The sequence below is a fragment of the Xiphias gladius genome, chromosome 23 (genome assembly GCF_016859285.1).
Source record: "Xiphias gladius isolate SHS-SW01 ecotype Sanya breed wild chromosome 23, ASM1685928v1, whole genome shotgun sequence".
In the NCBI taxonomy this organism is placed as follows: domain Eukaryota; kingdom Metazoa; phylum Chordata; class Actinopteri; order Istiophoriformes; family Xiphiidae; genus Xiphias; species Xiphias gladius.
In genome coordinates this window covers 8,593,030-8,620,953 of record NC_053422.1, presented here as the reverse complement: position 1 = coordinate 8,620,953, position 27,924 = coordinate 8,593,030, and the positions used below count along the sequence as shown (strand labels likewise).

The following is a 27,924-nucleotide window of genomic DNA, read 5'->3' as shown; positions in this document are numbered from 1 at the left end:
CTCAACCCGGATAAATGTTCTGACATCGGCACCGTGACCGTGTTTTTAAAATGGATCATATAACACATCAAAAGAGACAGAAAAGGGGAGAGAGAGTGTGATGGAGGCAGAGTTGGAGAGAGATGGGAGAGCTGAAGAAAGTAGGATTGTTGGATGGAAAAACAAGAAAGGTGTACTCACAGGCGTCCTAGTTTGGGGTTGGACTGGAAGAGAAGCTCTGGGAGAAACTGGAGTTTGTTTCTGTTCAGACGACTGCAGAGAGAAACAGAAGGAGAAAAGGAAAACATAGTTTGAAGTAAAATAGTTTGACAAACCTTCGCACGAACAGAAACAAGCAAAAACACACACTAATAAATCACTCACATTCATGCTTTTTTGTTGAATGAACTATCACTAACCAGCCGAGAGCATCACCTTGAAGGTCAGTGGGTTCATGGTTCAAAGGTGAAACTCATGGGAAAGTCTGTCTGGTTTCCTGAGATCATGACCTACAGGTTATCACGATGCATTTTGTGAGTGTGTGTGTGTGTGTGTGTGTCAGTTAGAGGTTATCGTGCTGTAAGCTCTGTAAAGCCAGTTAATCATATCATTCCCGCATGTGGTACGACCTGGGAGTGAGAGAAGGAACAAATTTGGCTTCCTAGCATCTTCCAGTCATCTCCACAAAGCTGAACGATATGTTCATTACAAAAACACTTTTCCAGGATAATTCACTAAATCGAAACTGTTCTTAGAACATTTTATTGTTTTATTCAGCACTTAATCTGGTTTGACAGGAATTGGAAAAAAATAAGCTCACTGACCTAATTTTTTCTGATAGGACAAAAATGCACAAAATGCAAGAGCTCTGCCAAAGAATTTATACTTAATTTATTTCTCTCATTAAACTAAACTGATAGCTTATCTAACCCGTATTAACCCACTAATATTGGTCGAAATAATAAAATGTGAAAGACTTTGGGCTCTTGAACCCCCAGGCTTACATCTGCCTTTTCCCATGAATATTTATTTCTACATGCACATATATGACACGCAGTATATAACTAAAAGCAACAGTAGGATAGACTGGCTGTCATTGATTTCCAGAGGAGAAATGGAAAAAAAAAAAAAAAAAAAGAAGTAAAAGACAACAAGATCTTTTTCTTACTTAAAAGATCCTCTGGATGTATTGGTCTCCTATAGAAAATCCATTTACATTCCAATCTCAGTATTGTTTTGATAAACGTCACAACTTCAACTTGGTTTTGTAATTCAAAAGTTCCAAGGAAACTTTCCAGGCATTTCTACGTATGATATAGGACTATAGGTTTCCTATAGTCCAATAGTAAGTGAAAAATCCTTCTCATATCCAATGTTTTTTATATTTTACACGTAAAATACCATTCCATGTTTAAGTAAGTTGAACTGAGCATGAAATGAGAACATGGTAATTATTCACAAAAGGAATGAGAGGCAGAAGAAGATGGATTGAGTAAAAGAATGGTGTCGACCAACAGAAAGACGTGTGTGTGAGGAGAAAGTAAGAGATGAAGTATGTAAGAGTGAAAGATGTGTCTGCTAGTGGGCGTGCGCGTGTGCATGTGTGCGCATGAGTGTGTGTGTGTGTGTGTGTGTGTGTGTGTGTGTGCAGAAGGAGGTTGGGGTTGTCTACTACAGGGATAGATGAAGACAGTGTGTGGAGAGGAAGCAAAAGTTTTATCAAGCTACCAAAGCATGTGGCTGAGAAACGAGGCGTGGAAGGGAAAAAGAAAAGAAAAGTAGGGCGGAGGGTCGCGGGGTCACAAAGTAGAATCTGTGCTGGAGAAGACACAGACACCAAGCTTTTAACCCCCGTGATAATGATAATAAGACCCTGACTCCTGTGTGTATCAATGGAAAGAGAGATGCAGTCCAAAAAGAGATATCCACCATTTCAAATAATTGACCCCTGCTCCTAGAAAATAACTGCCGGTATGAAGTAAAGCCCATGACCGCCTACTATTATAGTTATGAGTCACTTTAAGACATTCGGTCACAAAACAGTTATGGTTTTTAAGAGAGGAATCCTTTGTACGTTTTCAAATAATAATGACGAGTTTCTTCTGTTTGGAAGCTTTGAAATATTACCAACCCACAAGTCTGAGGGCACTATATTTTTAAATTTGGAAAAATTATATCTATTAGTCACAATCACAATAAAGTCCAGCAGAAATGGTTTGGAGACTGAAGGGAACTAATCACGCTAGGTAACCACCTCAAAAAGTTCGGCATATTTTTTGCAAGAAAAACAAAATTTAAAAGACAAATCTGTTGAAAAATCTTGTGTTACCTTTGCAAAAATGTCCATCAGTTATAACCATTTATGTTGCTAGAAATCAGCTAATCTTAACATTTTGCCAGTTCAGGCCACTTCTGAGGCCTTTTTTGTTTCTGTCAAATTACCCAATAAGGTGAAATAACACATGAGTTCATAATTCACGAGTTAACATAAATGAATGTCCTCACCCCCAAGGAGATGCAACATTAGCTCCATGTTTTTCACACCGTGACTCTATAAATCGCACAGACTCAGCACCAGGACCTCTCACCCCTAACCTTTCACCCTGACAGGCTCAGCATCAAAAATCCTGTCAACTAAGCATTTTAGAAAAACATTTCACTATCAGAAAGGTTAAAAAAATATATATGATTCACAGCCATCATCATTTCCCACTATACAGTAGATTTTTTTTTTATATTTTCTTCTAAAACAGAGAAAACGCATTGTGGTTCTTTCCCTAGAGTGACTATAAGTAAAGTACAATGTGTCATCCTTCCACTGTGTGATGTACTTCACTTTCAAATGCAACTTTAGTCTACAATCCAATAAATATGTTGGAGCTGCACAAAACCATATTTTCAAATGACTTCCACAAATGAATGCCATCTCTTGTGTGAGTTTTGACGCACGTTTTTGCCCCCTAACCTCTCCCTCCCTCCCTCACCTCAACCTCGGACCCTTCCTGACACACTGCTCTAAAGAGCCTTTAAACATTAAAGCAGCCCATCACCTCGCACTTTCACTATCAGATGTGTGATATTCATTTAGAGACAAGATACACATGTTGCTGCCACTCCAGTTTCTGTCGAGTGTCAGGGAACTTTGCTGTCACCTGAACTGAACTAACCGCTTTTGTTTTTCTGTATGTCTCTGCCTCTCAACTGTACGTTTGTAAATGTTACCACCCAACTGTCACGGGAATTTTTCTCTTATAAAATCTCCAGATCAATATAGTAAAAAGGGCCTCAGAGACATTTTAAGAGATATTATCTGACAGATATGTCAGATAATAAGAAGAAATATTGAGCTAAAGGCCTAACACAACAATGCCAGTTCAACACAGGCTACGACGGCCAAGTCCTAAGTTTGGAAATCCAGCTCTCATCAGTTGAAGACCTCCAATATGGCTGCCAGAAGGCGTGTTACATCACCTTAAAGCTGCCTATAAAAACAGCTATAAAATCTATCTGATTTTTCAGGAGATAATATCTCACAACACACAAAGTGTGTTGCTCTGTATTCTTTTTTTTCATGCTATTCGGTCATAAATACTCTGTACAGCAGAAACATGGAAGCATGTCTTTCTGCAAAGCTGTCTGTCTGTCATCCTTCCAACACAGAGTCATAAACGTTCAGGTGTGTGTGTGGGAAGTGTTTTGTTGTGCACTCACACCTTGATTCTATTGACTAGAGCCCTGATGTGAACTGGCGCGCGCGCGCACACGCGGACACACGCACACACACACATGGAACAAGGCAATATATATGGGAGATTCCAAGGTAGTGTGTGAAGTGGACCGACTTGGGCGTCATCCAGGTACACACTGTTTGTATGTGCTTTACACAATGGGCAGGCAGAAGCACGAAGTCAAAGGTGTGTGTGTGTGTGTGTGTGTGTGTGTGTGTGTGTGTGTGTTTGTGTGTGTGTGTGGCTGTGTGTGGCTCTGTGTGTGTGTGTTTGTTTGCCAAAAGTTTTTTTGTGTTTGTATGTGTGTATTATGTGTGTGTCCGTAGCCTGGTGGGTTTTCTGCATCCATAAAAGACCTAAAGTTTGGATCAGCTCTTTTAGCTTGCACCAGATCGGTTTCTTACACTCACACAAGACAGCAGTGCAATATGGTGTACTTACAGTCTCTCCAGCAGCCTGAGGTCTTGGAAGGCTCCTCTCTCAATAACACTGATTTGGTTGTCCTCCAGATGACTACAGTGACAGACATAAAGAGACAGAGAGAGAAAAGAATAACAGTTGAAGTTACCATCCTTTTTAAAGAAATCCAGAATTCATTAACTTTACATAGCTGCAGAAGGCATTTTTTGTTGTTGTCATAATTTACATATCACATTGAGGGACAACCATGTGCACTGTAGTTGGGAATATATATCCGCGTCCAATTTCCCCAGCTGACCTGCAAATTCACACCAGAGGAAGAAACATCAGATAAATCTCATTTTCTGGCCAGTGCAAACAGCAAAATCATCTGCTTGCCAGGGAGAAATAGAGACATTTCAAACATCGAGAGAGACACTTGCACTTTTTAAAAATTGTTGTATAAACAAGCAATCAGTGGGCTGAACAAATGAATCTGGCGTGAAGCAGAAGTTTAAAAAGTTTAAGACATGCAGCATTTCACAAATGTCACAATCTAGCGAGCCAAAACAAACAATTAACAACCCATTCCCCTTCCATCCCTCAATGGATATCTTCTCCATTTCTCTTATGCCTTTCCAGTGTTGCTCTCAATGTAACACATATTCCTCTGTTTCCCTCTCGGCTCTCTGTGTGCGCTGTAATGTTTGTGGGGCAATCTAAGATTTTCCAGATGGGACAGAAAAAGGGAGAGAGAACATCTCTGCGGATATGCCTGTTTATACTTTCTGTCTGAGGATGTTAAGAGTGACATCTCCTGAGAGGGTGGAGGGGAGGAAGAGATCGAACGAAGACAGTGGCTGTTGTTAGAGGAGGAGCAAGAGAAGAGTAAATAAGTAAAGGGAAAGGAGAGGAATGAGGATGCAGAGAGAGAGAGGAAACAGAGATGTAAAAATAAAGAGTCCCAAACTGACAAAATGGATTGAGAGAGAAAAAAAATAAATAAATAAACAGAGCCAAATGAAACTAAAGATGTATCCAAATTAGAAACTCTCCAGGCTTCTATGTGGACTTTGAATTGTTTTGGCATGACCTTCCTCAAAATATTCTTTCAAAGAAAATTTTGAGACATGTAGCTGTATTACAGCCATTAATCCATGGTCTTTCATACCAACTCTTTACACAAAGACACATGCAAAACACACACACACACACACACACACACACACACACACACAGACAGACACGGAGAATGTGCTGGACAGAAACATGCACTTGCCTGAAAGATAACAGACTCAGACACACACTAAAACATATTCATGGACAAGCACACAGAGAACCTAACTTATATATCATCACATGCAAAGATGCATGCACACTCATTCAGTCACCACTGATTTCCTTTTTTCACCTAAAAAAGGAAAAGACCATAAAAATTGGTGAATATTAGGAAAAGAAAAAGTCAATTATACAAAAATCTGCGTACAATTTTGATTTTAAAAATACCGTATGCAGCACAATCATTCTGTAGTATAACCACTAATTTTATTTACTATATTTTCCTAATTACTTAAAGGAATTCTGGTGCAAGATGAGAAGCTGATTTAGATATTCTCAACATTTTTCGGTTTAATTTGTATTACAAGAAGCAGGAAAAATTACAACTTGGGTGCATGATGGAGGAGATTAGCTTAAAGCAGGAGGAGATTAGCTTAAAGCAGTTGTATCTTTTTCAGCAAAGTATTGGTAAGACGCAATGTGAAAAAATGCTACAGAAAAGTAATGACAGTTGGAGCAAAAGTCTAAACTCTTAGCTAACAAAGGCAAACACACACTGATAGGTGCATATAATTAACGTACTGAAAGTACATAGACATACACACTCAGCAGCTCTAATGAGCAATGTCAGATATGAGTGTAAACATGTAAAGTGAAAACATAGGTCCACAATAATGCACTGGTACCAAGCACACCCAAGCACACATATCAACGTGCATGGTCCTGACTCCAGCCCATCAGGCATAATTCAGAGTCCAGCATTAATCCAGCATGTTTATTCCAGCGCAGCTGCATTTTCTCCATCCTGATAGAAAAATATATCTTGTAAACTCCAGAGAAAGCTAAATCAAGACCCAACTTTGAGGAGCTATCAGAGTTTATTTGCCCAAATCAGGGATCACCTGCATGCTGATTTATTGAATGAAATTTAGAAAGGCAGGGGGATCATAAGCCAAACACATGGTGTTGGGAGTCAGTGTTGGCATATTGTTCAGATGAGGTATTGTTTTTATATTGGTCCGAATCAGGCATTAGTCATCGACAGAGAGATGGAGAAAAGAGAAAAAACATGCATTGATTTCATGTGTGTGGGGCTTGGTGTGTCCAGTGACTCTTTCATTCAACCATATTAGAAAGTCTTAGCAACAATTACAAAAAGCACAATGACGTCATGCTACCTTATGGCAAACTCAGAGCACTGGGCCTCTGAAGGAAATAAGGAAATACTTCAGGGGATATTAACTTCACTTGTTGTTTACGCACAATGGATGAAACCACATTGATTTTCCTCAGCCAAATGTTCAATATCAAGCACAAGTTTTCACCTACATCTAAATTTGTTTGGAATTACTCAATTCTGCCACAATCTGGAAGAAATCTTGCAAAGTAAGGCTGCCAAAGATATTAGGCTAAGTGTTGCGCATGCAGAGACAAGCTGTATCTGTGATTACAGCAAAGACGATCTGACCACTCAGACTAAAAAAATATTCAAACTGCTGGTTCAGATAACATGTTTTTGAATGAATAAATGTTTAATCTGATTGCAGCAAGTGGTCTGGTTAAGATGCTTTGATGAGGTCTGATACTAAGTTTGAGAATTTAAAATGCCAACAAATTAGTCCAACTTAGATGTTTTTTATCGTGGTACTCTATGATTATTGAGGTGTTAATGTATAACCAGATAATTTAGCAGTTGAAAATACAATTGATATGATATAATTACGTTGCATGGGTGCTATTTATAGGTGCGAGTGAGGTGTTAAACACAAGTCTGATTATATGTAACGGCAGTCGTGTATTTTCACAGGACTAATTATGAAAAGATGGAATTGGCTCCAGTCGCCCCACAACCCCTCAACGATAAGCGGTATGGCTCGTGCATTGATGGATGGATAATTATGAATAATTACAAGCTTGTATGTAAGCATGGGCATCGAGGAATAGTTTTTTCTGCAGCTAGTGGCCTTTCCTGGGAAAAAGAAGATAGAAGCATTTAACTACATGCAAACTTTTCCCAGGGGATGTATGCAAGGGTTAAGTGACCAGGAGAAGAAATAGGCATTCACCTGTGAGTGGGAGAAAGAGAGTGAGAGTAGGAGATAGAGAAGGGGGTAACAGTAATACCAATTTAAAACCAATTTGACCACAGATAAGGGTCAGGGCTCGTCAATGGATACATATGTAACATGTATGTATGCATGTGAGAGCTAGAGTGTAAGTGTGTGTGTATGTGTGTGCTTTCTCAGACTCTCCTCTCTTTCCCAAACCATCTCCTACCCATTTCTTTAAGGGATTTAGTGTGGGGAAATGTCACAGCAGTTTATCACCAACCACATGAAACAAGCTGCTGGCCCACCACACGCAAAGACACTCTGTGTCTCTCTCTCTCTCTCTCACACACACACACACACACACACACACACACACACTCTTTTCTTTGGTCCGTGTCACCCTGTCTTGAGTACAAAGGATGTACACAAATAAAGCTCTCTCTCTCTCTCTCTTTGTTTTGCTTGAAGACGCACACATTGATAAAACCTGAAACATTAACTAAACATAAATTCCAAAACCCGACACGGTCCTCACAAGTTATAGTTGAAACAAATTTACTTACAAACACAAATACATGTATAAACTTATGTCCACTCCTCAGCGTAGTTTGTGATGGGAGTGTATTTTTATCTGCTGGTCTGGTTAAAACAGAGTGAGGAGGGAAGCCGCATGCAGCCAACAGTGATTATAGTTATTACAGCCCTCACATACATACACGCACGCACGCACGCACACGCACACACAAACACAAACACACATATACACACATAGACACACACACACACATTTGAGCCACTTGAGGCAGAGGAGTTGGAGAGCCCTTGAAGTCATTAGGACAGCTGAGAGGACACGATGGGTCACACTCTGCAGAGTGCAGCCGTTTAGATACAGTGTATACACAGACAAGTTAGACAAGCAAGAGTAACATCAGTGATGATTTTAGTATATCACTGGATCTTTTTTGGAAAATATTAGGCAGGCACAAAGGTGAAAAATTGAACATAGTAAACATATCAAATGGACATTATTTCCATGAACCTTCTGACAGCTGCATGTTCAACTGCAGCCAATACATCGCCTTTCTAAGGAACTTTGCCTTGAAATGGACCGGTGGTCAGCCAGGCCCAGCTTTTTTGGCCCTCCTCTGAAGCCCAAAACCTCAACACTTTCTGAACAGACGGTATATCAGAATGGTTGGAGTCACTAGCTATGATAGATCAAGTTAGTTCAACCACATTTTTATACAACTTTTGTATCTTTAAAAGAATCTCATAAGTTTGTTGATTATTTCTGATTTTCAAAAGGCATTTTGGACTATGTGTTACATTTTTTATTATATATATATATAAACACAATGAAAAACGACAATTTCTTTTACCGATTCCCAGAAATTGCAACATTTTTTCAACAGTTTTATGTCTGCAAATCATCATATTCGCACCAGTTTAACATCTTGTTGTTGCGTTGCTTGTTTAACAAATGGGAGTCTTGCTGCTTGTTACTGGCACCTCAGCTCACGATTACTCTATTATTTAGCCTCATAAACATTCAGTAATTACAAAATTTGTCTCCTTGGATAAGAAACTTACATTCTCTGCTGCCCTGAAATCCCTCATTAGGATGGGAAACTTTATTTTATAGAGACTTGTTTCCCCTATAGCCATATACAGGCCTATTAGGTAAATATAGCATTTGTCTAATCACTCCAGGATGGCAGCTTTTTTGTTAATGGGACTCCTTGTAAAGACACGAATACAGGTACCAACAAGGAAAAAGAGAGAGAGGAATGGGCACATAAAAGGCCTGGCACCTGGTGGATTCAACTTCACACCTAAATCCAACCAACCTCATACCTGAATGACAAAATAAGTTGGTTGACCCGCCCAACTCCGAAAACAACAAAGCTTTTTCTGGAAAGACTGCCTCCATGGAAAACAGAAACTCCTGGCAATTGTTAGCATGAGATGGGACACAATTCACAGTCACACAGAAAAAGGTTTAGGATAAGAATAAAACAGTGTTTTTACTGAAAAACCTACAGAGCTCACGTAATGTGAACTTTCTGAACCACTCTGACATTCGTTGAGTAATTTCTGCAGCACTGAATGGCCACAAAATGTTGAAAGAAACAAAGAAGAACTTACAGAATCCTGAGGTTCTTGATGCCAGAGAAATCCACTTTAGTGATTCTGGTGATGTTGTTTCTATTCAAATCCCTACAGAGAGAAAGAGAAAGGTTACAGGTTGGCTTTAATTTAACAGTATGAACTTAATATAATACACCTTATTTCAAAATCAGACAATGTCTCTATAAAAAAATGCTAAAAAGCAAATGAACATCGGTGAGAACCCACTGAGCGCATGTGTGTGTCTCTGTGTGTTCTCGCTCCGTGAAATCAGCCACTGTGGCAGTCGGACAAAGCGTGAGAATGCCCCACAGCGTATAAGCCCACACACACGTATATACAAGCACACGCCAACACAAACATACAAACACAAACAAACAGAAACCAAAACATACTAACACTCCTACTGTACCAGCCACCATGAGATTTAGTCACATACACTCACGTCTACATGCACATAGAGCGCCTGCCACTGTGAATTATTGAGAAGCAAATTTTCCAGCAAAAAAAAAAAAAAATATAAAAAATAAAAAAAGTGGGATGAAATTATTTTCTCTTTCCATCATCAGAGTTTAAAAGCTTATCGCGTTTCCTGGCTGTCATTCAATCTGTTTTAACTATGAGTGCACAGTGTATACATTCTGCAATATGAACTGACTGGCTGAGTGTGTGTGTATAGACTGGTTCCCTTTATACAGCTATGCTGTTTATTGAAACGCTGTCGCACTGGAGGAATTAGGGCAAGGAAAGAAGAAAAAAAAAAAAAACACACACACTCACACACACACACACACACACGAGAACACAGACAAACAACCCACACAATTTTCTCTCTTATTTCACACACAAACTCCCTGTAAGCTTTCACTCGCCCTGTCTCACTCACAGACACACACTCACACATACACATAAACAGAGTCTGGTTTTGCCAAGGCGGACTGCGTGTGTGTTTTTCATAATACACCTAAACATTTATAAATCTGATTTAAGACCATATTGGGTTTCAAAAGACTTCCCCAAGCTGCCATGGCAAGGACCACTAATAAGAGCCATACCCTGGCCTGAGACAGGGAGGGCTGGTGTGGGTGAGGGCAGTGCTTCCCAAAGCCCAAAATGGAGTCCAGAGCCCACCAGGGGTCCTTGAAAGGGCTCCAGGGTAATGAATAGTTACAATATCTCAACTGATACAATGGGAGGTCACATAAAAATCACTGCTAATTAAAGACTCCCATCCACTATAGAAGAGACAGGGACAGAAGGCTAGACTAAATCATAACCAACAACAAATATGTCCTCAGAATGAGTTCCCAGTCACATTGGGTTTCTATTTGAGGATCCTTGATATGAGAACCAGAGAAGAGAAGAGAAAAACTTTTTACAGTAGTGTAGAAACTTAAAGCTGCACTAAACATTTTTATATTAACAATTGATCAAATAATTACATTTAATATAAAAGTGGTCACTCTCAGTGATAGACACGTGGATAAATATCACATGATTCTGCTGTTCATCTGACCTTTAGGGAGCATTTTAGCATCTTCAAGCTCAATGGTTTTACAGCTCACAACTTTACTGTTTTGGTTTGCTTTCATTCAACAGGCAGCTGTTTCCAACAAAAAAAGCTGAAACATCTGACAGACAAAGTTAGCAACTACCATGTGAACATAGGGAAGCATTTAGCAGTTAAAAGTCAGATATTTCCCTAGGGAACTGGAGGAGACCAAAACATAGCTAAAAGTAGTGTGAATATTTGTATTTACAGTCGTCAGGAGGACAAATGAATGCTAACATTAATAATGATAATAGTTTTATAAAGCAATGATATGCCAGAGTTATGTTTCCAGTTTTTGTACTGCCCCTAAGTGCTTAAAAGATCATTTAGTGCAGGTTTAGGAATTGTTTTATTTGCCCAAACAAATTTTCACACAGCTAACCACTTTTCCTATATTCATGTCATTTTTTACAATAAAACAAACTAAATTTTATATTAAGTTTTACAATCTGCCGGGGCATTCTGTTGGGCCAGGGCCTGAGGACCATTTAATCTCAACATCCCAGGTTTGACGCTGCAATAACATGAAAAAAATGTAAAAATCAGAAAGGAAATCCATGATTATTTGGAGTCTCATCCATCTTGCCAGTGCATTCAAGAGACCAGATACGTTTTTGACAGCAAGCCACTTTGCCATCATCCAAACTACATGCTGCTGGTTCTTGTCACAGGCTCTCAGTATGTGTGTAATTGCCAGTTCCTTGGAAACTCAGGTGGCTTAATAAGCCTTCTTAGATATGATGAAAAACTCAATACAGCATTGATTTATCATTTTCAACTTGAGGAAAGAGGTGCTTCCATGATGAAAGAAACGGATTTTTTTTTCTGTTGATTTGTAATTTCATGTACACAATCACATTTGAGCGACTCTGAGGCAGCATCCAATCTGAAAACTTCTGTTCCCCATCACTCCAACTCTATCCATCCTCTCCTCCCCGTCTTACCCCTCTGTTATCTGTCTTTCCTTATCTTTTCACATTTGGCAACAATCTTTCAGTTTTTTCTTTTTTCCTCCCACCCTCCTTTCATCTATCTGAAATCTCTACTTTCCTCAATCACTGCTCTTTAATGTCAATCTGTCAGTCCTACACAGCTAGCCTCACCCCCATGTTCCCAGCCTTCCTCTCCACTTTTTGTTTCTAATCTCCCCTCTTATACAGTGTGTCCCCTTCTCTCAATCTATCATGTCTTATCTTTCACTGTTTCACAGTTGACTAAATACTTTCTTTGCTTTCCTCTGTTTTTCCTCTCTCCTTCTAATCTCTCCTCTTTTATCTCAATCTTTCACTCTTTTACAGTTGGCTATATTTTTCCTACCCTTCTCTTTTTTCTCTCCCTTCTCCTATAATCTGTCCATCTTTATCTCCATCTTTCTAGTGTTCACAGTGGAAACTTCTGCTCTCACCAGGGAAACGGCTCTGTAGTCAAACAAACAGCGAGGAAACAGGGCCAGGTGGAGAGTGATGGCATCGCCCTATCTAAAATCACCGCCTAAAAACTGCAGTCAATGCCACTGCCAGAGCAAAATTAAATGTGGTGTGAAATTAAATTATATATTTTTCAAATGAATAGTCCACCAACTGACAATGATGTATGCAGAAATAAAAAGGGGTAAAGTATGATATCTTTTCATTCCTCATAAAGGTAAACAACCAGTAATATCAGTCATATTATCAAATAAACATTAATTCATGATTCGCCCAAAGACAACTCACATATATTTATTACTACTAATACTATGGTAAATTGTTTTTACTACGTACATTGGATTTTATTTATTTACTAATGCCACTACAGCATATGTGTCCATGCGTATTGTTAACATCAAAATCAAATGAATTTGAATCAATTTGAATTTGTCTCCACCTAATAGAATTTATATCGTTCATTTTTTAATGGTAGCACCTGTGACTGCTGTTGTTCAAACTTAAAGGTGGTGGGTACGTTTTATTCTGCAATTCACAGTTGGGTAAACTTAATATACAGTATAGGCTGCATCCTCAACTGCCCTGTCCATTGGCCTGTATTTCTCACAAACTTTTAAGTTATGAGAAGTATTTTATGTCGGAATTTTACACCTAAATGAATATGACTGGATGTTACTAGTCAGCTGGTAGCCACACAGTTGGTGACTGAGCCAGTGACTGTGAAAGATGGGTGATGCAGCTGACGCCAGTCGGCTAATGAAAGCATTACTTCAGTGCTCTGGCTGATCTAACACAGCGCTCCAATACAATTAGCCTTAATATAGAAAGGTAGAGTTTCTCAGAATAAATTGCACAACTTACGGTACTTTTGCATGGGTTGGTACATCCACTGTAACCACCTTGAAAGTAGTGGGAGTTTGTGCATTGAGATGGGGACAGATATAATCAGGTCTCTGTCTCAAAGAGAATTTTGGCAAAATTCATGAAAAGTTATTTGGAAAGAAACAGACAATACTTCAAAGCTGTATAATCATGCTATAGAGAACTTATTTGCACCCTACTTATGATTGAAAGCTCACAGCCAACTAAAAAGTCATGCTTGATTAGACCGGGAAGGTCTTGCGATGCAAAATTAGGGCTACAGAGGATAAGAATGGCGTAAAGCTAGTAGCTACTAGCTACTATGCACCTGGTCTGCTGAGGCTTGGGCATCCACCCCACCCAACAGTAAACGTTCATTTAGCTTTAAATTTAACTGACCAGCTGGCAGTCAGACAACTAACGAGAGGCTTTAGTACAAAAGCCCTAACCACTGTTGTTTCCATTACAGGCAGAGGTAAGGCGCGCGTGTGTGTGTTTGCGACAAGGGGATAAGACAAGAATGCAAAAACAGCAGGTGTTCAGAGAATTAATATACCATAACACACACACACACACACACACACACACACACACACACACACACAGCTCCCCACCACATCTCACCCCAGACCACTGAAACCAGTGAACCTTATAGTCTGGCTGCCTTGGGCCGGCAAACCAGTTTACATATACATAGAAAAAGGTGTGCAGGGAGCTGATTCATTTACAGCACAGCTTTATTGATTGGCTACACCACAGAGACTGAGAAAAATAGAAATAACTATTAGATAGGAATGTTAAACAAATGACGGATCAGGTGACAAAGACTCCCAAGCGCTCATTGGAATGAAAAGTTGGACTGTACGCCGCTGTGGTGAACCATGAAGTATTAAGAGAATACACGAGGTAAAATGTTTGGCAAGTCAGGTTACATGCCGGTCAATTGTGTTTCTCATTCCCTCCTCCACCCGTATCTCAATCGGTCTTGTTTTTGTTTTCTTGACCTCTCCCCTTTTTTTCCCTCTATCTGGGACAACAATGAGGAATAACAATTAAGTAATGCAAACACTTTCCTCTCCCTGCTCTGTCTCTTTCCATCCGTCTGTGACACTGTGACATTTCCTCTTTCCACTTTTTCTCTCACTCTATCAGACACGGAATCCTTATCTCTCTCTCTCTCCATCCTTTCCCTTTCATCCTTTGTTGTTCTCCGCCCGACGCTTCGCTTCCCAGTGCGTTCGCTTCCTGTCCTAATCTCCTGTTATTTTCCAAAAAGCTCTTGTACTTCTTCACTTTCTCATTCCTCCTTTCTTGTTATTCATCCTTCTCCCTCTAAGATAGGTATGCTCAATTTCGCTCTCTAAATCTCCAAGTTACGCAAGGAATCCTAATTGCCCTCTTCCTTTTCCTATGAGCTCCATGCTCTACAGTGTGTCAGTCACCAGAAGCAGGGGGCAAGCATCAAGCTGTTTCAAAAATTAGCCTTGAGTATAGCAGCAATCCATCCACCTCAAATATTTGAGTATGACTTTTAGCAATAACTGTTCACACTTCCTAAATCCCACTAATTGCCCTCTCTTATCTTAAGTATAATGGGGCAAAAGCAGTGTGACGAAACAGTGAAGCTTTTTGTCCAATCAGGAGTGAGAGAGCAGCTTAGAAGCCAAACCAGTGAGAAAGTCAAAACGTCACATGTTGTTGTTAAATAAATGACAATGGTTCAAATTTAATTAAATTTAACATATTCTTAACTGTGCATGTGAAGGTTGAAGACAAGAGATGACCTTTGCAGTCTTTACAAATTCAACGATAGTGACTAGAAATCAGAAAAAGAGGCGATACCATAAACCAGAGTTAGGGAAAAGTTACTGTAAAAATGTTTGGTTAACTTGAAAGTGACTCAACGTGAGAGAAAAATATTACGGTTTTCCCAAGGCTTCGCAAATCTGCTTCATAAATTAACGGACACGAGGCGAAAAAGGAGAGAGGCTGAAGCACAAAGAACCAGAGTTTCTGGTGAGCTCTGAGTTCAGTAAGAGCGTCAGCTGAACTCAAACACACATACAGGTACACTACCACTCACGCATTTGGTGAATCCGCTGCCAACTAGCTAGATTTGGGGGCAAACTGAGTTGTCAAATTTGTACAAATGATGCAAGGTAAATATTTACTGTGCTTTCTGTCTGAACACAGTAGTGCGAAGTACAAACACCTAGAGTAATGGTACTGGGTTATCAAGAATTTTGGCACCAGATTGATTGATTTAGTTTTAGTCTTATATATATTATATTGGTCTTATACAAATATATAAATATAGATATTGGTTTGAGGACCTTTGTGGCATGTCACTTCTCTTTATGCCTTTGCTTCCTGTCTCAAATAGGGTCAAAATGCCAAACACTTAATCTTTTAAAAACTGATCATAGAAAAAAATAAATCAAAAAATTGCGAAACAACTATAATAAAGAGAGTACCTGAAGATATTGCTGCAACAAAGGCAGTTGAGGAGTGCATAAAACAGGTCTCTTATCTGCTTGGTCACAGATCTGACAAAATGGTAGCTGTAACAATGTCTGTTAAGCAGCAACTGCTTTGGAGCTGTGTCACTGTTTTATGCTAGGCAGAGCACATATGTTAAACATATTAACTGAATGTAAATGTGCAAGTTGTAGTTTACATATTTAGGTATTGAACTTACTATGAAGAATTAATTTACAAGAAGAAACATTGATTGCAGCAGAACACTGTATAAGATTATATGTAACATTTACAGCACATATTCTAAAAATCATAAAACAGTACTACATGTTCAGTCCCTGTCTCTGTTTGCAGACCATATATTGTCTACAAAATTTTAGCCAAGATGTTTTGGAAAATTTGGGGGTTTTGTGGAACATTAGGTCTCCTGTGCGACCGTTTACGGCTGTTTTCAATCTGTGTCACAGTGATGCTAATAGGTGGTGAAACTCTCTCCCATTACAAAACTACTCTCTGGGACACACAGCAATCATCACTAGGGGACTTTGGTCATTTACATCATACACACGCATGCAAAAGGTATGTGAGCACATGAGAACAAGCGAGTGCAGACACACTCACACAGGAGGTCCAGGGCTGATGCTAAAGACCTATGATGACACTAGGGTCATGTCCTTTTTAAAATTACACATAACCAGATATTTAAAAAGGCTAGTACCAATACTTTGTAGACGTTTGATAATTAACAGGACATATATACATTAATAAAAGGATTCAGTATGTCATCATCAGGTTTGTGTGGCAAAAGCTTTGAAACATCATTGAGACTATCAGAGAGGGAAATCGTGGAACGTATAAATGTAGAACAGTATGTAAAAAAAAGTTTCTTTAAAAAAGTAACAAAAAGAGTTAAGTGGCTCAGTCCTCATGACTTAAGTTAGTTAAATCTCTACAATCTGGTCAGCAGCCACAATGAGTGCAATTGTACAAATGAGAACAAGCAGACAAAGACATGCAAACAGCTTTTCAAACATCAGAGTGGTTTTTTTATGGCCATTATCAAACAACTGGTTGTTTTATGTGTTTTTTGGGTTTGTCTCTCTCTATCTGTATCTCCAGTGGTCTCTTTCTTGACCCCACTTGTATCTGCTTAATTTCTCCTGTCTCCTGCCTTCAACATTAGAACTCTTCATTCATGTGTCACCTTCATCATCGTCAATCATCATCCGTCTATCAAACTTCTCTGTCCGTCGCTGCCTTTAAAAATGATCAAGCACCAACTTCGTGTTGTGTGGTTTTACACAAATGAAGATCATAAATAATCTCATTAAACTTAACTTTGCCAGTGATTCAATTAATTTCAATTAGAAGTTATTGAATTATTGAAGCTTGGATATCTACCACCTGAATGATAAGCACGTAGTAGGTTCACAGTCAACCATCAAATTCCGCCACAGCAGAGTTTTAAACAGCGAAAGCAAGCATTGCTAACAACACTGAAGGAAATCTGTTTGGAAGACAAAAGGTTTGGCTGGTGTGACGGGTCTTTCTGCTGCTACAGCTAGACAGTGACTCCACTGTTGGAGATTGTTTCTCGTGTAGGCCATGCATGCTTCTCAGAAACATTCTGACACTTGACATTTAACATTTTATCCGGAAAGTGCTCCTCACCCCACATTTGTCTCTGTGGGTAAAAATCTCTCTCTGTTTGTACAAATAAGGTACTGGCTCATTCAAGCCATTTGCAATGCCCGGAATGGTAACAAATGCTAAAAGAAACTAAACAAAAAGGTAAGTGAACTTCTCTCCCGAAAATAGAGATAAAAGGCAAGAGAGGAGCGACAAAGAGGAGCAGAGATACTGATGATAAAGGAGCCATTCGTCAGTAAAATATTTTCCCTGCAGCAGACTGAACATTTTCACTCCATGAAGGGGAATCCTCTCTGAATGATGCGCAATACAGCTCCCTCCGTCTCATCTGCACTTAAGTTCTCGTCTTTAATAGTGACTCTGTCTCAATCTCGCTCAATTTTATTAATATTTTTTGTCATTCTATCGGACTTTCGACCTCGCTTGTATTCTTTTTCACCCTTTGTAGATCTGTTTTTCCTTCTCTTCTGTCCATATTTTAGCTTTAAATCCATCTTCATCCTTCTGTATCTTCTCGTTCTTCTGCTGTTTGTTTCTGTCTTTTTAAATTACTTGTTAAAGCATCTTTCACATTCAATATCCAGGACTGATTGCCTTTTGTTCAAGTCTGGGGGAGTTATGAGTCTCCTCTTTGTGTTTCATCATGTATTGCTTTGTATTCTGTCTGTCACAATTGTTCTCTCTCTCCTTCATAATCACTTTTCAATGTTGATGCCACTCAAGCTCAGGAAATTCATAGTTTGGTGTTGCTGTCAACCGCACAGGCTTGACCACATTAGGGAGTCGCCTGCAAGCATCCCTCTCTTTTAGAGTCACGAGCCAAAAGGGCTGTAAACCAGCGCTGTATTTGGTTAGCTCTTTCCTTGTTAGAGTTTCTAGGGTTGCATTGCTTTTGTTTAGATTTACTATGGCTGCAATGTAAGTGAACAGGGAGGGGTGGGAGGTGGAGGGGTAATTTGGCCACTGAGAGGCCACTTGACAAGAACAGGGCCTTCTGCTTCCTCAACAGAGGCCAAGTCAGAAAAAATGAGAGTGAGTGAACGAGGGGATAAGAGAATGAGAGAGGTTAAGATGAATGAGAGACAGAGAGAGAAAGTGAATGATAGAGACAGGGCTTGAGAGAGACAGAGAGATGGAGAAACACACACATGCACAGTACAGTGACCTGTTCCTCCATAAGCTTCAGGCCTAACATAAACAGTCTGTCACACTGAGCTTAGCTGAACATTCAACCGAAAGGGAACATTTATGGTGTAAGTCACACGTTCATACAGCACACACACATTGCATGCACTGCCACATGCACACAGATAAATACAAATATATATACACCCACAGACAGAAACACACACTGAGAAAAGACAGTCCCAGCAGTAGGGATTTAATGTGTTGCTTTGGTGACAGTGGCCTAACAAAACAGTGGCATAGCTTGTTAACATCAAACGACTCCAAGCATATTGCACACACTCATGCACACAAACCCAGAGTGGCGTTTTAGTATGACATACACTCTGAAGTCCTCCGGTCTGATGGCTTCTGTTTCAGCAGAAATTCAAAGACGGTCCTTCGTGACTCGGGGTAGTTTCTATGCGACACAGACTCCCACTCTCTCTCTCTCCCGTAATATGTCAGAGTTTCCATCTACAACCAACTGCATGTTTAATCCAGTGAAAGCACAAGTTTACTGTTTGTGTATGTGAGCCCGTGCTTGCCGAATGATGAGCGCGCACTGTATTAGTGTGGCTACGTGCATAAATTCTCCTATGTGCTTCATGTATGTGTGTATATATATTATATATATAATACAATATAATATAAATTTTTTTTTTAATTCAGGATATGAATGTACCTTTTTCAAATGTGTGTGCGCCCTTGAACTACCTTTGTGAGATCCATTTTCAGACTCTTAGAGAGAGCATATTTTTGGAGAGTGAGGACACTCTACACACCAAGTTAAATGCTGAAATCTTGTAACGTGGTAACATTGCTAAAAAATAAATAAATAAATTTTAAAAAAGCAAAGACCACAAGCAACAGACAATCATACAAGTCTCAAACCAACCCCCAGGTTGGCAAAACTTACTTTGAAGAGGAAGTGAAGGGAAACTGTGAAATAATCACCTAAAGTGTTCACTGCAAACATCCATCACAGTTAAAGAGACCTTTTTTGTGGTCCAACTTTGACCTACCATACTTTCAGCACTTGGGCATACACACGGTTATTCTGTGCAAAGAGGTATTTCAGGTGCGTTCACTTCCAGTCTATCCTCCAAATAAAGGTTTTAGATAATCTGTTTAACTGTTGGCTTGTTTACAACCTGTCCAGTAATCTGACCACTCATTTCTTATGTTTCCGGGAGCAATGTTCCCAGATTGCAGCAATTACTTGGGTACAATGTCATGGGATGTCTAAATGTAATTGGCACAATAGATAGAAACAACAGCTAAACCAAGAAGACTCAAGTTGTAAAAAAAAAATAATAATAATAATAATATTTATATTTCCGTATCGGTCAAGTTTAGAATCACATTGGGTTGGGGTTTGGCATTGTTTTAATGGGTAGGGATAAGAATGCAGTACAATTATGTGTACATGCAAGCATAGTTTTAAGTAGGCAATCATATCTCTGCATACATGTGTCATTTTCCATATGTATGCCAGTGAGCGTGTGCACCTCTTTGCCTGTTTGTGTGTGCCATGTGAATTAAGTGTGTGTGTGTGTGTGTGTGTGTGTGTGTGTGTGTGTGTGTGAGACTGTGTATGTTTTAATGTAGCATCCAGCTTGCTTCGTTTCCCAGAAGGGTAGAGCCCACTTTCAGTGCCAGCTGGCTGCCTGTTTGGCAGACTGAAAGTCATTATACGGAAAGGTCAACTGCCCGCACTTTGGAGAAATATCACCCACTGACCTAGAGCTGGAGCCTAAGTATCGTTTACCTTCACTTGTGCCATTTGGCATACCATAACTGAATCAAACATAGTTGGAAGGGCACAAAATTATTACCAAGCGATGGCTACAGATGACAGGCATGACATAAAGAGGCTGTTTGAGAACAGCCAGCTTATTGTGGTTTGTACTTATTAGTTTAGACTTGTTTGCTATAGCAATAACACTCAGCGGCTCCTCAGATGTATTGCATCACCATCATACCCACGATAACAGTAAAGAAGACTCTTCATTGAATTATGGCTTTTATTCAACGGTTACCAAAACATGTGTGCTGACTGGAGCTTTCCTCAAAGTAGCGTACATATACAGATATACTGCACAAACAAAATACACCACTAATTAGCTCCCTGGTTTCAACAAATGTTAAGTACCAACAGAGCATGGTTAGCAGAGATTCAAAGCTGGAATGCATCTTTGGCTTATCAGACCTCTTGGGTGTGGCTACCAGTTTTATACAACACAATATTATTTATACTGACTTTATAATGACTAATGACTCAGGCCACCACTGACAGGAGCTGGACCAAAACCGAAGTGAACGTAGAGTTCTTCAGTGATTACAGATTGTTCTTGATACAATAAAGTTATTCTAAATTTAGGAGATGGGAACTGTGTCAGCACAGATTAGCTGGTGCTGCATAAACAGGTTAGCACCAAAGTACTCAAAGATCACACCCACACCGCACAGACACCCACACACACAATCAGACACACACAGCTGTCCTTGTTAGGTCATTGCATTGACTTCAATTCACTGTGGACAGCCTGACCAATTCCCTAACCTTAACCTTAACTAGGTCCTCAGAAATGATGATTTACCTCATTAGAACCAGGCTTTGATCCCCATGAGCACTACTGGTCCCAACAAGGTCAGTGTTTATACCATAAAAGGTCCCAAAGAGGTAATAAAAGCACACACGCACGCACTCACTCACCCACCCACCCACCCACCCACCCAAAGACTCCAGTCCTACCATGGTATGCCATTTCATAGCTGAGGGTGTGGTGGTTACAGCGTCCATTGACCAATCAACACCAAGCTTTGATAAGAGCCAGAAACAGAGGCTGGAACGTGTGTGTCCATTCTACACACAGAAATACACACACAAACACACACACACACACACACTCACTGATGCTTGCACACACACACAAGCACACAAACAAAAAGATAGACAGAGAAAAAGCCAGATGAGGCTAGAGAAAGTAGAGAAGGTGTCGCTTGTAAAAAACTTGCCAAAACTTCCTCAAGGTCCGCTTGCGAGGGAACAGAGAAACGGGCTGTTAAAATCAGAATTAGGTTGTGTAAAGTTGGCTATGGTAGCTTGCCGCTTCAAGCAGTGAGCTCATTCAACTACAAAACACATACATCAACACACACATAATCAGTTTGACATACAGCATACACATATAAAGATGCGATCATACATAAGATAGAGCTGACACACGCTAACACAAGTACATTTTAAAAAGTGTATAATCACACACGTGAACACACAAACTTTAACACAAAAATTTCACCAATTGCATCTCAACCAATTGAAGGCCACCACTAGATTTTACAGCATTCAATTTCCCCACATTTCACAGCAGCTGGGGCAACAGTTTGGAATTTCGCAGCTCTAAAAATCAACATTCGAGAATGTGTGCGTGTGTGTGTGTGCATGCGTGTGTGTGCGTGTTCGTGTGTGTGTATGCATTCCCTGTAGAGCAGGTGTGAATTGGACTCGGGAGAGAAAAGCCGTCCCTGTTTTCCAATTCACTTTACCCAACCTCGTTAAGCCTGTTAAGCCTCCCCCAAAACCCTTCACTCAAATTAGATGCAAATGAGGTCTCAAGTGGCTTCCCAAGGAGGACATTACAGAATTGACTGGCCTGAGGTAATCTGCGAGGCTGCCTGTCTGTGTGTGTGTGTGTGTGTGTGTGTGTGTGTTGAGACCACTACGGTTTTTCTCTCGTTAACCTTTCCAAATGCTCTGTTTATAATACTGATGAAAACGGGGCTTTAAAAGAGATTCATTCTGTAGTTATGAGAGGTGGACTCTGACTTTAAATATCAAGCTCACCCTTTACTTCCAAATGTAGCAGAAGTGAACTGGATTCAAGTTATATACTGTGAGTATAAAGAGTGTAAGTACGGACTAGCTCTGAAGTTTAAAGGACCATGCTGGTGGTTTTCATGCTTTACAGTGCCCGTCATTTTCCATCTTGATTCATTTCCTTCCATCTAGCCAGCCACGGTCCTTTAAAAAGGAAAAATATGCCAATGCATAAATTCTCAGTATAATGTATCAGTATATCCTCGACCTGTGTCATGTACTGACTCACATAACAGTGATTCTCCACAATTCTTTTCAGTAACCTCCATAGAGTCTGTCTGAATTTGTTTGATTCTGTACACGTGGATGGAAAGTAGAGTAGAGTGGTAGCAAAAAGAGATTTTTCCATTCAAGATAAGGTGAAGGTCTCGAACACCACGTCTTGTGGTCTTGTTTCATTGCAGTCTGGTGTGGCAAGACTACTGCATCTTCCCTTCTCTATGGATTTGTCCTCATTTCTGCAAATGGCTGAGTCTTGAAAGAAACATCTGGAGTTTGAGTTTGTGTAACTACCAATATTTCTCCATGAGACACAACTAAACAACAAAATCGGAACAGACACGCAAGGTGGGTAACCATTCAAATTTTTCACAGTGCTATGGGAACTAAAAACACATCAGTGTCTTGTTGGGTTTCCCATCTAACAACCAACACAAGCAAACAGAGTTGCATGTGACAAAGTTAAACAGCTAACCACAGTAGAAAACTGTGTATTTTGCAATAATTTGGCTAAAATGTGAGTGTTTGGAACATACTGATCACACAGGCTAACAGCAGTACACAAAAGTGATTTGAAGATTCTAAAAGTTCCTGTGGACATTTTGATTTGACTTCCTTTTCACTCTGACTCTGGGTCATCACTGGAATCCATTGTAACTGTTCTGAATCTAAAGACATAAAAATGTCCGTGAAGGCGAAAGCTACCATCTTGCCTTCATGGTGTGTGCATTTGATACTGAAAACATAGGTTTTCACTGGAGTATTATTTTAAGCACGTGTGTCCTTGTGCGCTGTTTAACTGGCCAAATTGATGCATACCAGTCTCCAGCCAGTTACCTCAACATTGCGACATTGCATTGCCTTTGAACATTAGGAACATCTTGCTGCCAGGAAACTTCTGAAATAACAGATTTAGTAAATTTAAATATTTTTGTGACTCTAAGTTACCTGTTGATTGCCAGTTTTTGTTGCCATGAACTGTTACGCTAACATCCAACACTGACAATGTCATTACAAATGTCAAATTAACCATTAGCATTACATCAGTTGGCAGTGTCCAAAAAATGATGGGTTCATGTTTTGATACATAATTTAGCCCCACTACAGTGCTTTCCATCAGTTTTTTCTATATTAGGCCTCAACATATAACGTGTGGTTGAAAATATGGTCCATTTGGAAAAAAAAAAAAAACACTTATTGAATTATTGATCATGCAAATCTTTTACAAAAGATGATTAAAGATCATTAAGACAAAATTTTACACATTCAATCTCCATCATTTCTAAACTTTTAAATGGTCAAGTTAAGGGAATATCAATAATCAATTAAACAGTGTTAGACACTTTAACTTACAAACTTTTTCTTTTTTCTGATAACGTAACAAACTTGGCACTTTTGTTTTCTAGAATCTGTTGTCCACATGGACTTTATTCCAGCCGTCAAACCCAAATCCCTGCTCATGGTATTAATGCTCATCTCACTATCCTAAAGTTTCCCATCTGCCGTAACCTTTACAACTGGAATCTCATCTATTTTAATATTTCCCATCTCAGACTCCCTAAAATATATCTGCAGAGAGAATGAGAGATGAAAGCGGACAGAGAGGGAGAGAAAGAGGGAGGAAAAGAGCAACTCTTGGCCAAAGTCACAGCTGAAACACTGACCTGGATAAATCAGGGAAACATAAACACATAGTTTCTAGAGTGAAGGCAGTGGGAGGGGCACTGCTACCCCAAATATTCCACCCCAGGGACCCCGGTAAGAAGCAGGGGACCCCCTTATCCCTCCTCCCCATCGCAGCCTGCTCTAATTATTTATTTTCCTTGGGTGTAAATGTCTTCTGGGGATTGCTGTGTAAAAGCCAACAGGTCCTGCGAGGTCACAACAGCCCAGTGGGACGGAAGAAGTATGGGGTTCGTTATTCATACTCACACACACCCATGCAAGAAACACAATCACACTGGCCAGCGCAAACACGCAGACACTGAAACACAAACATAAACATATAAGCAAACGCGTGAAAAAATGAAAATGCACACACACGTGCAAATCATGTGTTCATATCCACCAGTACCCCCCACATCCACACAAACATCCACAAACACGGCCCCCAATTTCCCTGTGCAGCCTACTGATTGTGTTTGTTGTCTCAGGGCTGGGTCTGTTGTTGATCCCCTGCGGGGCCTTCGGCCACTCCGTTATCACGTATAATCGCTTCCATACCTTTAACAGACTAGGTGTGTGTGTGCGTGTGAATGTGTGTGGTGGCTGCGGGGGTGTATACGTGTCAAGACCAGGCTGGAGGTGGCAGCAGCGTCTGTCGGGGGGTCCGTCTCTACCTTAGGAGTAAATATCGGTTAAACTAACTGTCACGAGGTTCAAACAAGAACTGAAGGTAGTTCTTCGGGAGTAAAATCTTTGTTTTAGGATTTCACACAAATATCTGAGAATTTAGTCCAACTTTAGCAAGCTTTGAAAACTTGAAAAAAACCTGAGTGCAGAGAGAGAGCAGGAGAATATAAAAAGATTTAAGTAGCTCACTGCTTCTCCTCACCTTTCATTTTGACCTGTTTAAAAGCTTAAAAAGTCTCTCTAAATGAATAGTTAAAAAGCTCCTGCTTCCGGACTGTTTTCTTAACTGCCTCCATTCATTGTGGTCACTGGTGAATTTTAGGGCAGTTTCAAGTGCACCATCTATTAAGTGTATAACCAAAGTGGCTGCAGTATGCGCTTTCAGCCAGGAGGTATACTTGTTACTCTTCCCTGGAAACTACCCCTTGTTTTGCAGGAGTATACAGGTAATAATAGCAATGGTGCATTATTTTTCCAATTCATCAGCCTTATTGAGATTAAATGCCTCTAAAAGTTGGGAAAGCCCTGTAGAAAAATAAAATTTGTTTCTCATTTTTATGCAACAAAAATGATAAAAGCCTCTCAGCTGTGTGATCTGATATAAACCCAAGTTAACCGACAGGACAGAGTCTTTTAATGCAAATTAAAACAAGTGCTGAATGTCGCTCTGAAAATAAAATGCATCGTTTGCTGTACAGTGATCACCGACTGCAGGTCAGAGTTGAAATGCCTTTCAGTTTAATCACTCGGTAGTAGCCTGGTGCAGGCGGATGCAACCATGGTGCTCAGTCGCAACGAAACGGTAGGTCAACATCAGTGCACTGAGTCGCGTTAATGGGCAGGTGAGTGGAGTCTTTAAAAACGTAGGAGGTTTCCATCGAGAAAAATTCCAAACGTCAGTTTAGGCCTGGTTTGATAAGTTTTACATGTACACTACATAGGGATACTAAGAATATGAAGAGAGACAATGCGCATCATAAGGTCACAGGGCAGTGTATAATGATCTTTAAGGAAGATGGTGAGAGTACGAGAAGATTTACTCCGATGAAATCTCACTTACAGACGCTCGGCGTTCCTCGGTATTCCCTTAGGCACAGTCTTCAAACCCAGTCCCTGGCAGTCCACATGCGACCCGGAGCAGCTGCACTTGTGTGGGCATCCACTCACCGACGCAACGCACACCAGCAGCGCCAACGCCAGAGCCAAAACCCGGCGGAGCGCAGGGCGCCTCTCCGGCCCGGTCGGAGGCATGGTATCCACTGAAAGTACTTCCAAACCGAGGTTAATTGAATATCCGCGGGGGGCGAAGTGGACGTTGTGGAAGTAAGGATCCCGAAAAGGGTCAAGAGAGGCCGTTCGCCTATGTGGTGAAATTAAAAAAAAAAAAAAGAAGAAGAAGTGATGGAAGCCGAAATACAATTACGTTCGCTGATGCAGAACTTTACCAAAGTTTCTCTCAAGATACTCGATCAGTCAGATTCTTCTTAAAACGCTCCCTTGCCATTGGAGAAGAGAAAGAAAATGAGGGGTTTGGATGTGACACTGGCAAAGGCGAGGTTTTGTTTTAAAACATCGAACCGTGCGTCACTCAGCTGGATGCGTAAAGGTCTCCCCAAAGGCTCCCCATTCACAAACTCTCCGAGGAGAAGTTATCCGCCTGACTCCCAAACTTTCCAAGGTGAAAATGTTCAGCTGGGGTGTAACCTCCTTCCTGGGAACATCCCTCCGCTGCCAGGGACTAAAAAGTGAGAGTTGCAGAGGAGTTGTAATCAGAAAAAAAAAAAGTTGAGAGAGCAGAGGCGCAACACAGACTGGTACGCCTGTAGGTTATGAGAGAGGCAGACAGATTTGTACTTAGGTTTCCCCCCAAATCCTCTCTCTCCCTCCCTCTCTCCCTCACACTCCCAGTCTCTCTCTCTCTCTCTGTTGGTGTCACCAGAAACGAGAGAAAGAGAGCTCCACAAACTTTCTCTCGTCCCTTATCTTCATACCAGAAACGCTCTGTATAAACTCGGCTACTTTCCCACACACAAGAATAAAAACTCCACACTCTCCGTCCATGGCAGCAGTGTACATATTTCAGCTAATTTTCCCAGCAACTCTTCCTCTTTTATCCCGGCTCATATATCATCTTAATGATGTACTCTGTGATCATATATTGGTTTTGAGCCATGTCCCTTTTTTTTTTTTTCAGCCATCTCTCCAAATACCCTAATGCATCATCCTTGGGGAGTCTCTTTATGTCAGCTTTATTGATTAATGCTTCAACAGCCGGCAGATGACACAGAGTTTGTGGAAACTGGATGTAAAACTATTTTTTTTATTATTATTATTATTACTGTTATTTAATTAAGAGAGTAAGATAACTGGTGAGGTCTCGTTACCGTACAAACATTTCACACAAAATGGTGTTGGATAGGTCTAAGAAATCATCTGGTAATAAGCACTGCTACAGTCCCTGCTCATCCTGCATCTATTCTTAGTCACTACACAGATTCCCAAATATTTCTTATAGTGAGGACCAGCAATGCACCAGTGAAGGCAAAAGACTTTTTCAGTGCAGTGCTCTTCTGCATGTTTGCGTTGCAGCTGCTGCCCTCTATTGGTAGAAGGGAAAAACGTTCATAAACTGAGCAGAGCAGAGACTCAAACCTTTTGCAGTTACAGTAATTAAATAACTTCATTTCTCGTTGAATCGGTGTCCTCTAAATTAGTTCAATCCATTTGCGGAGATTTCCTGCAGCTGTCAAAAATCCGAAAAAGCTTTTTCCTCAGC

General features: G+C 40.2%; 1 protein-coding gene across 1 annotated transcript in view; it reads right to left on the bottom strand.

Annotated features, from left to right (window-relative positions):
* slit3 (slit homolog 3 (Drosophila)) overlaps positions 1 to 26,500 on the bottom strand; it is a 248,394-nt gene extending 221,894 nt beyond the window's left edge. The window contains exons 1-4 of the mRNA XM_040120062.1: positions 26,209 to 26,500; positions 9,581 to 9,652; positions 4,149 to 4,220; positions 181 to 252 (exon numbers count right to left, since the gene is read on the bottom strand). Coding sequence (XP_039975996.1) covers positions 181 to 252; positions 4,149 to 4,220; positions 9,581 to 9,652; positions 26,209 to 26,399 — 407 coding nt within the window. The 5' untranslated portion in view covers positions 26,400 to 26,500. The remainder of the gene's footprint in view (positions 1 to 180; positions 253 to 4,148; positions 4,221 to 9,580; positions 9,653 to 26,208) is intronic.
* Positions 26,501 to 27,924: the final 1,424 nt, after the last annotated feature.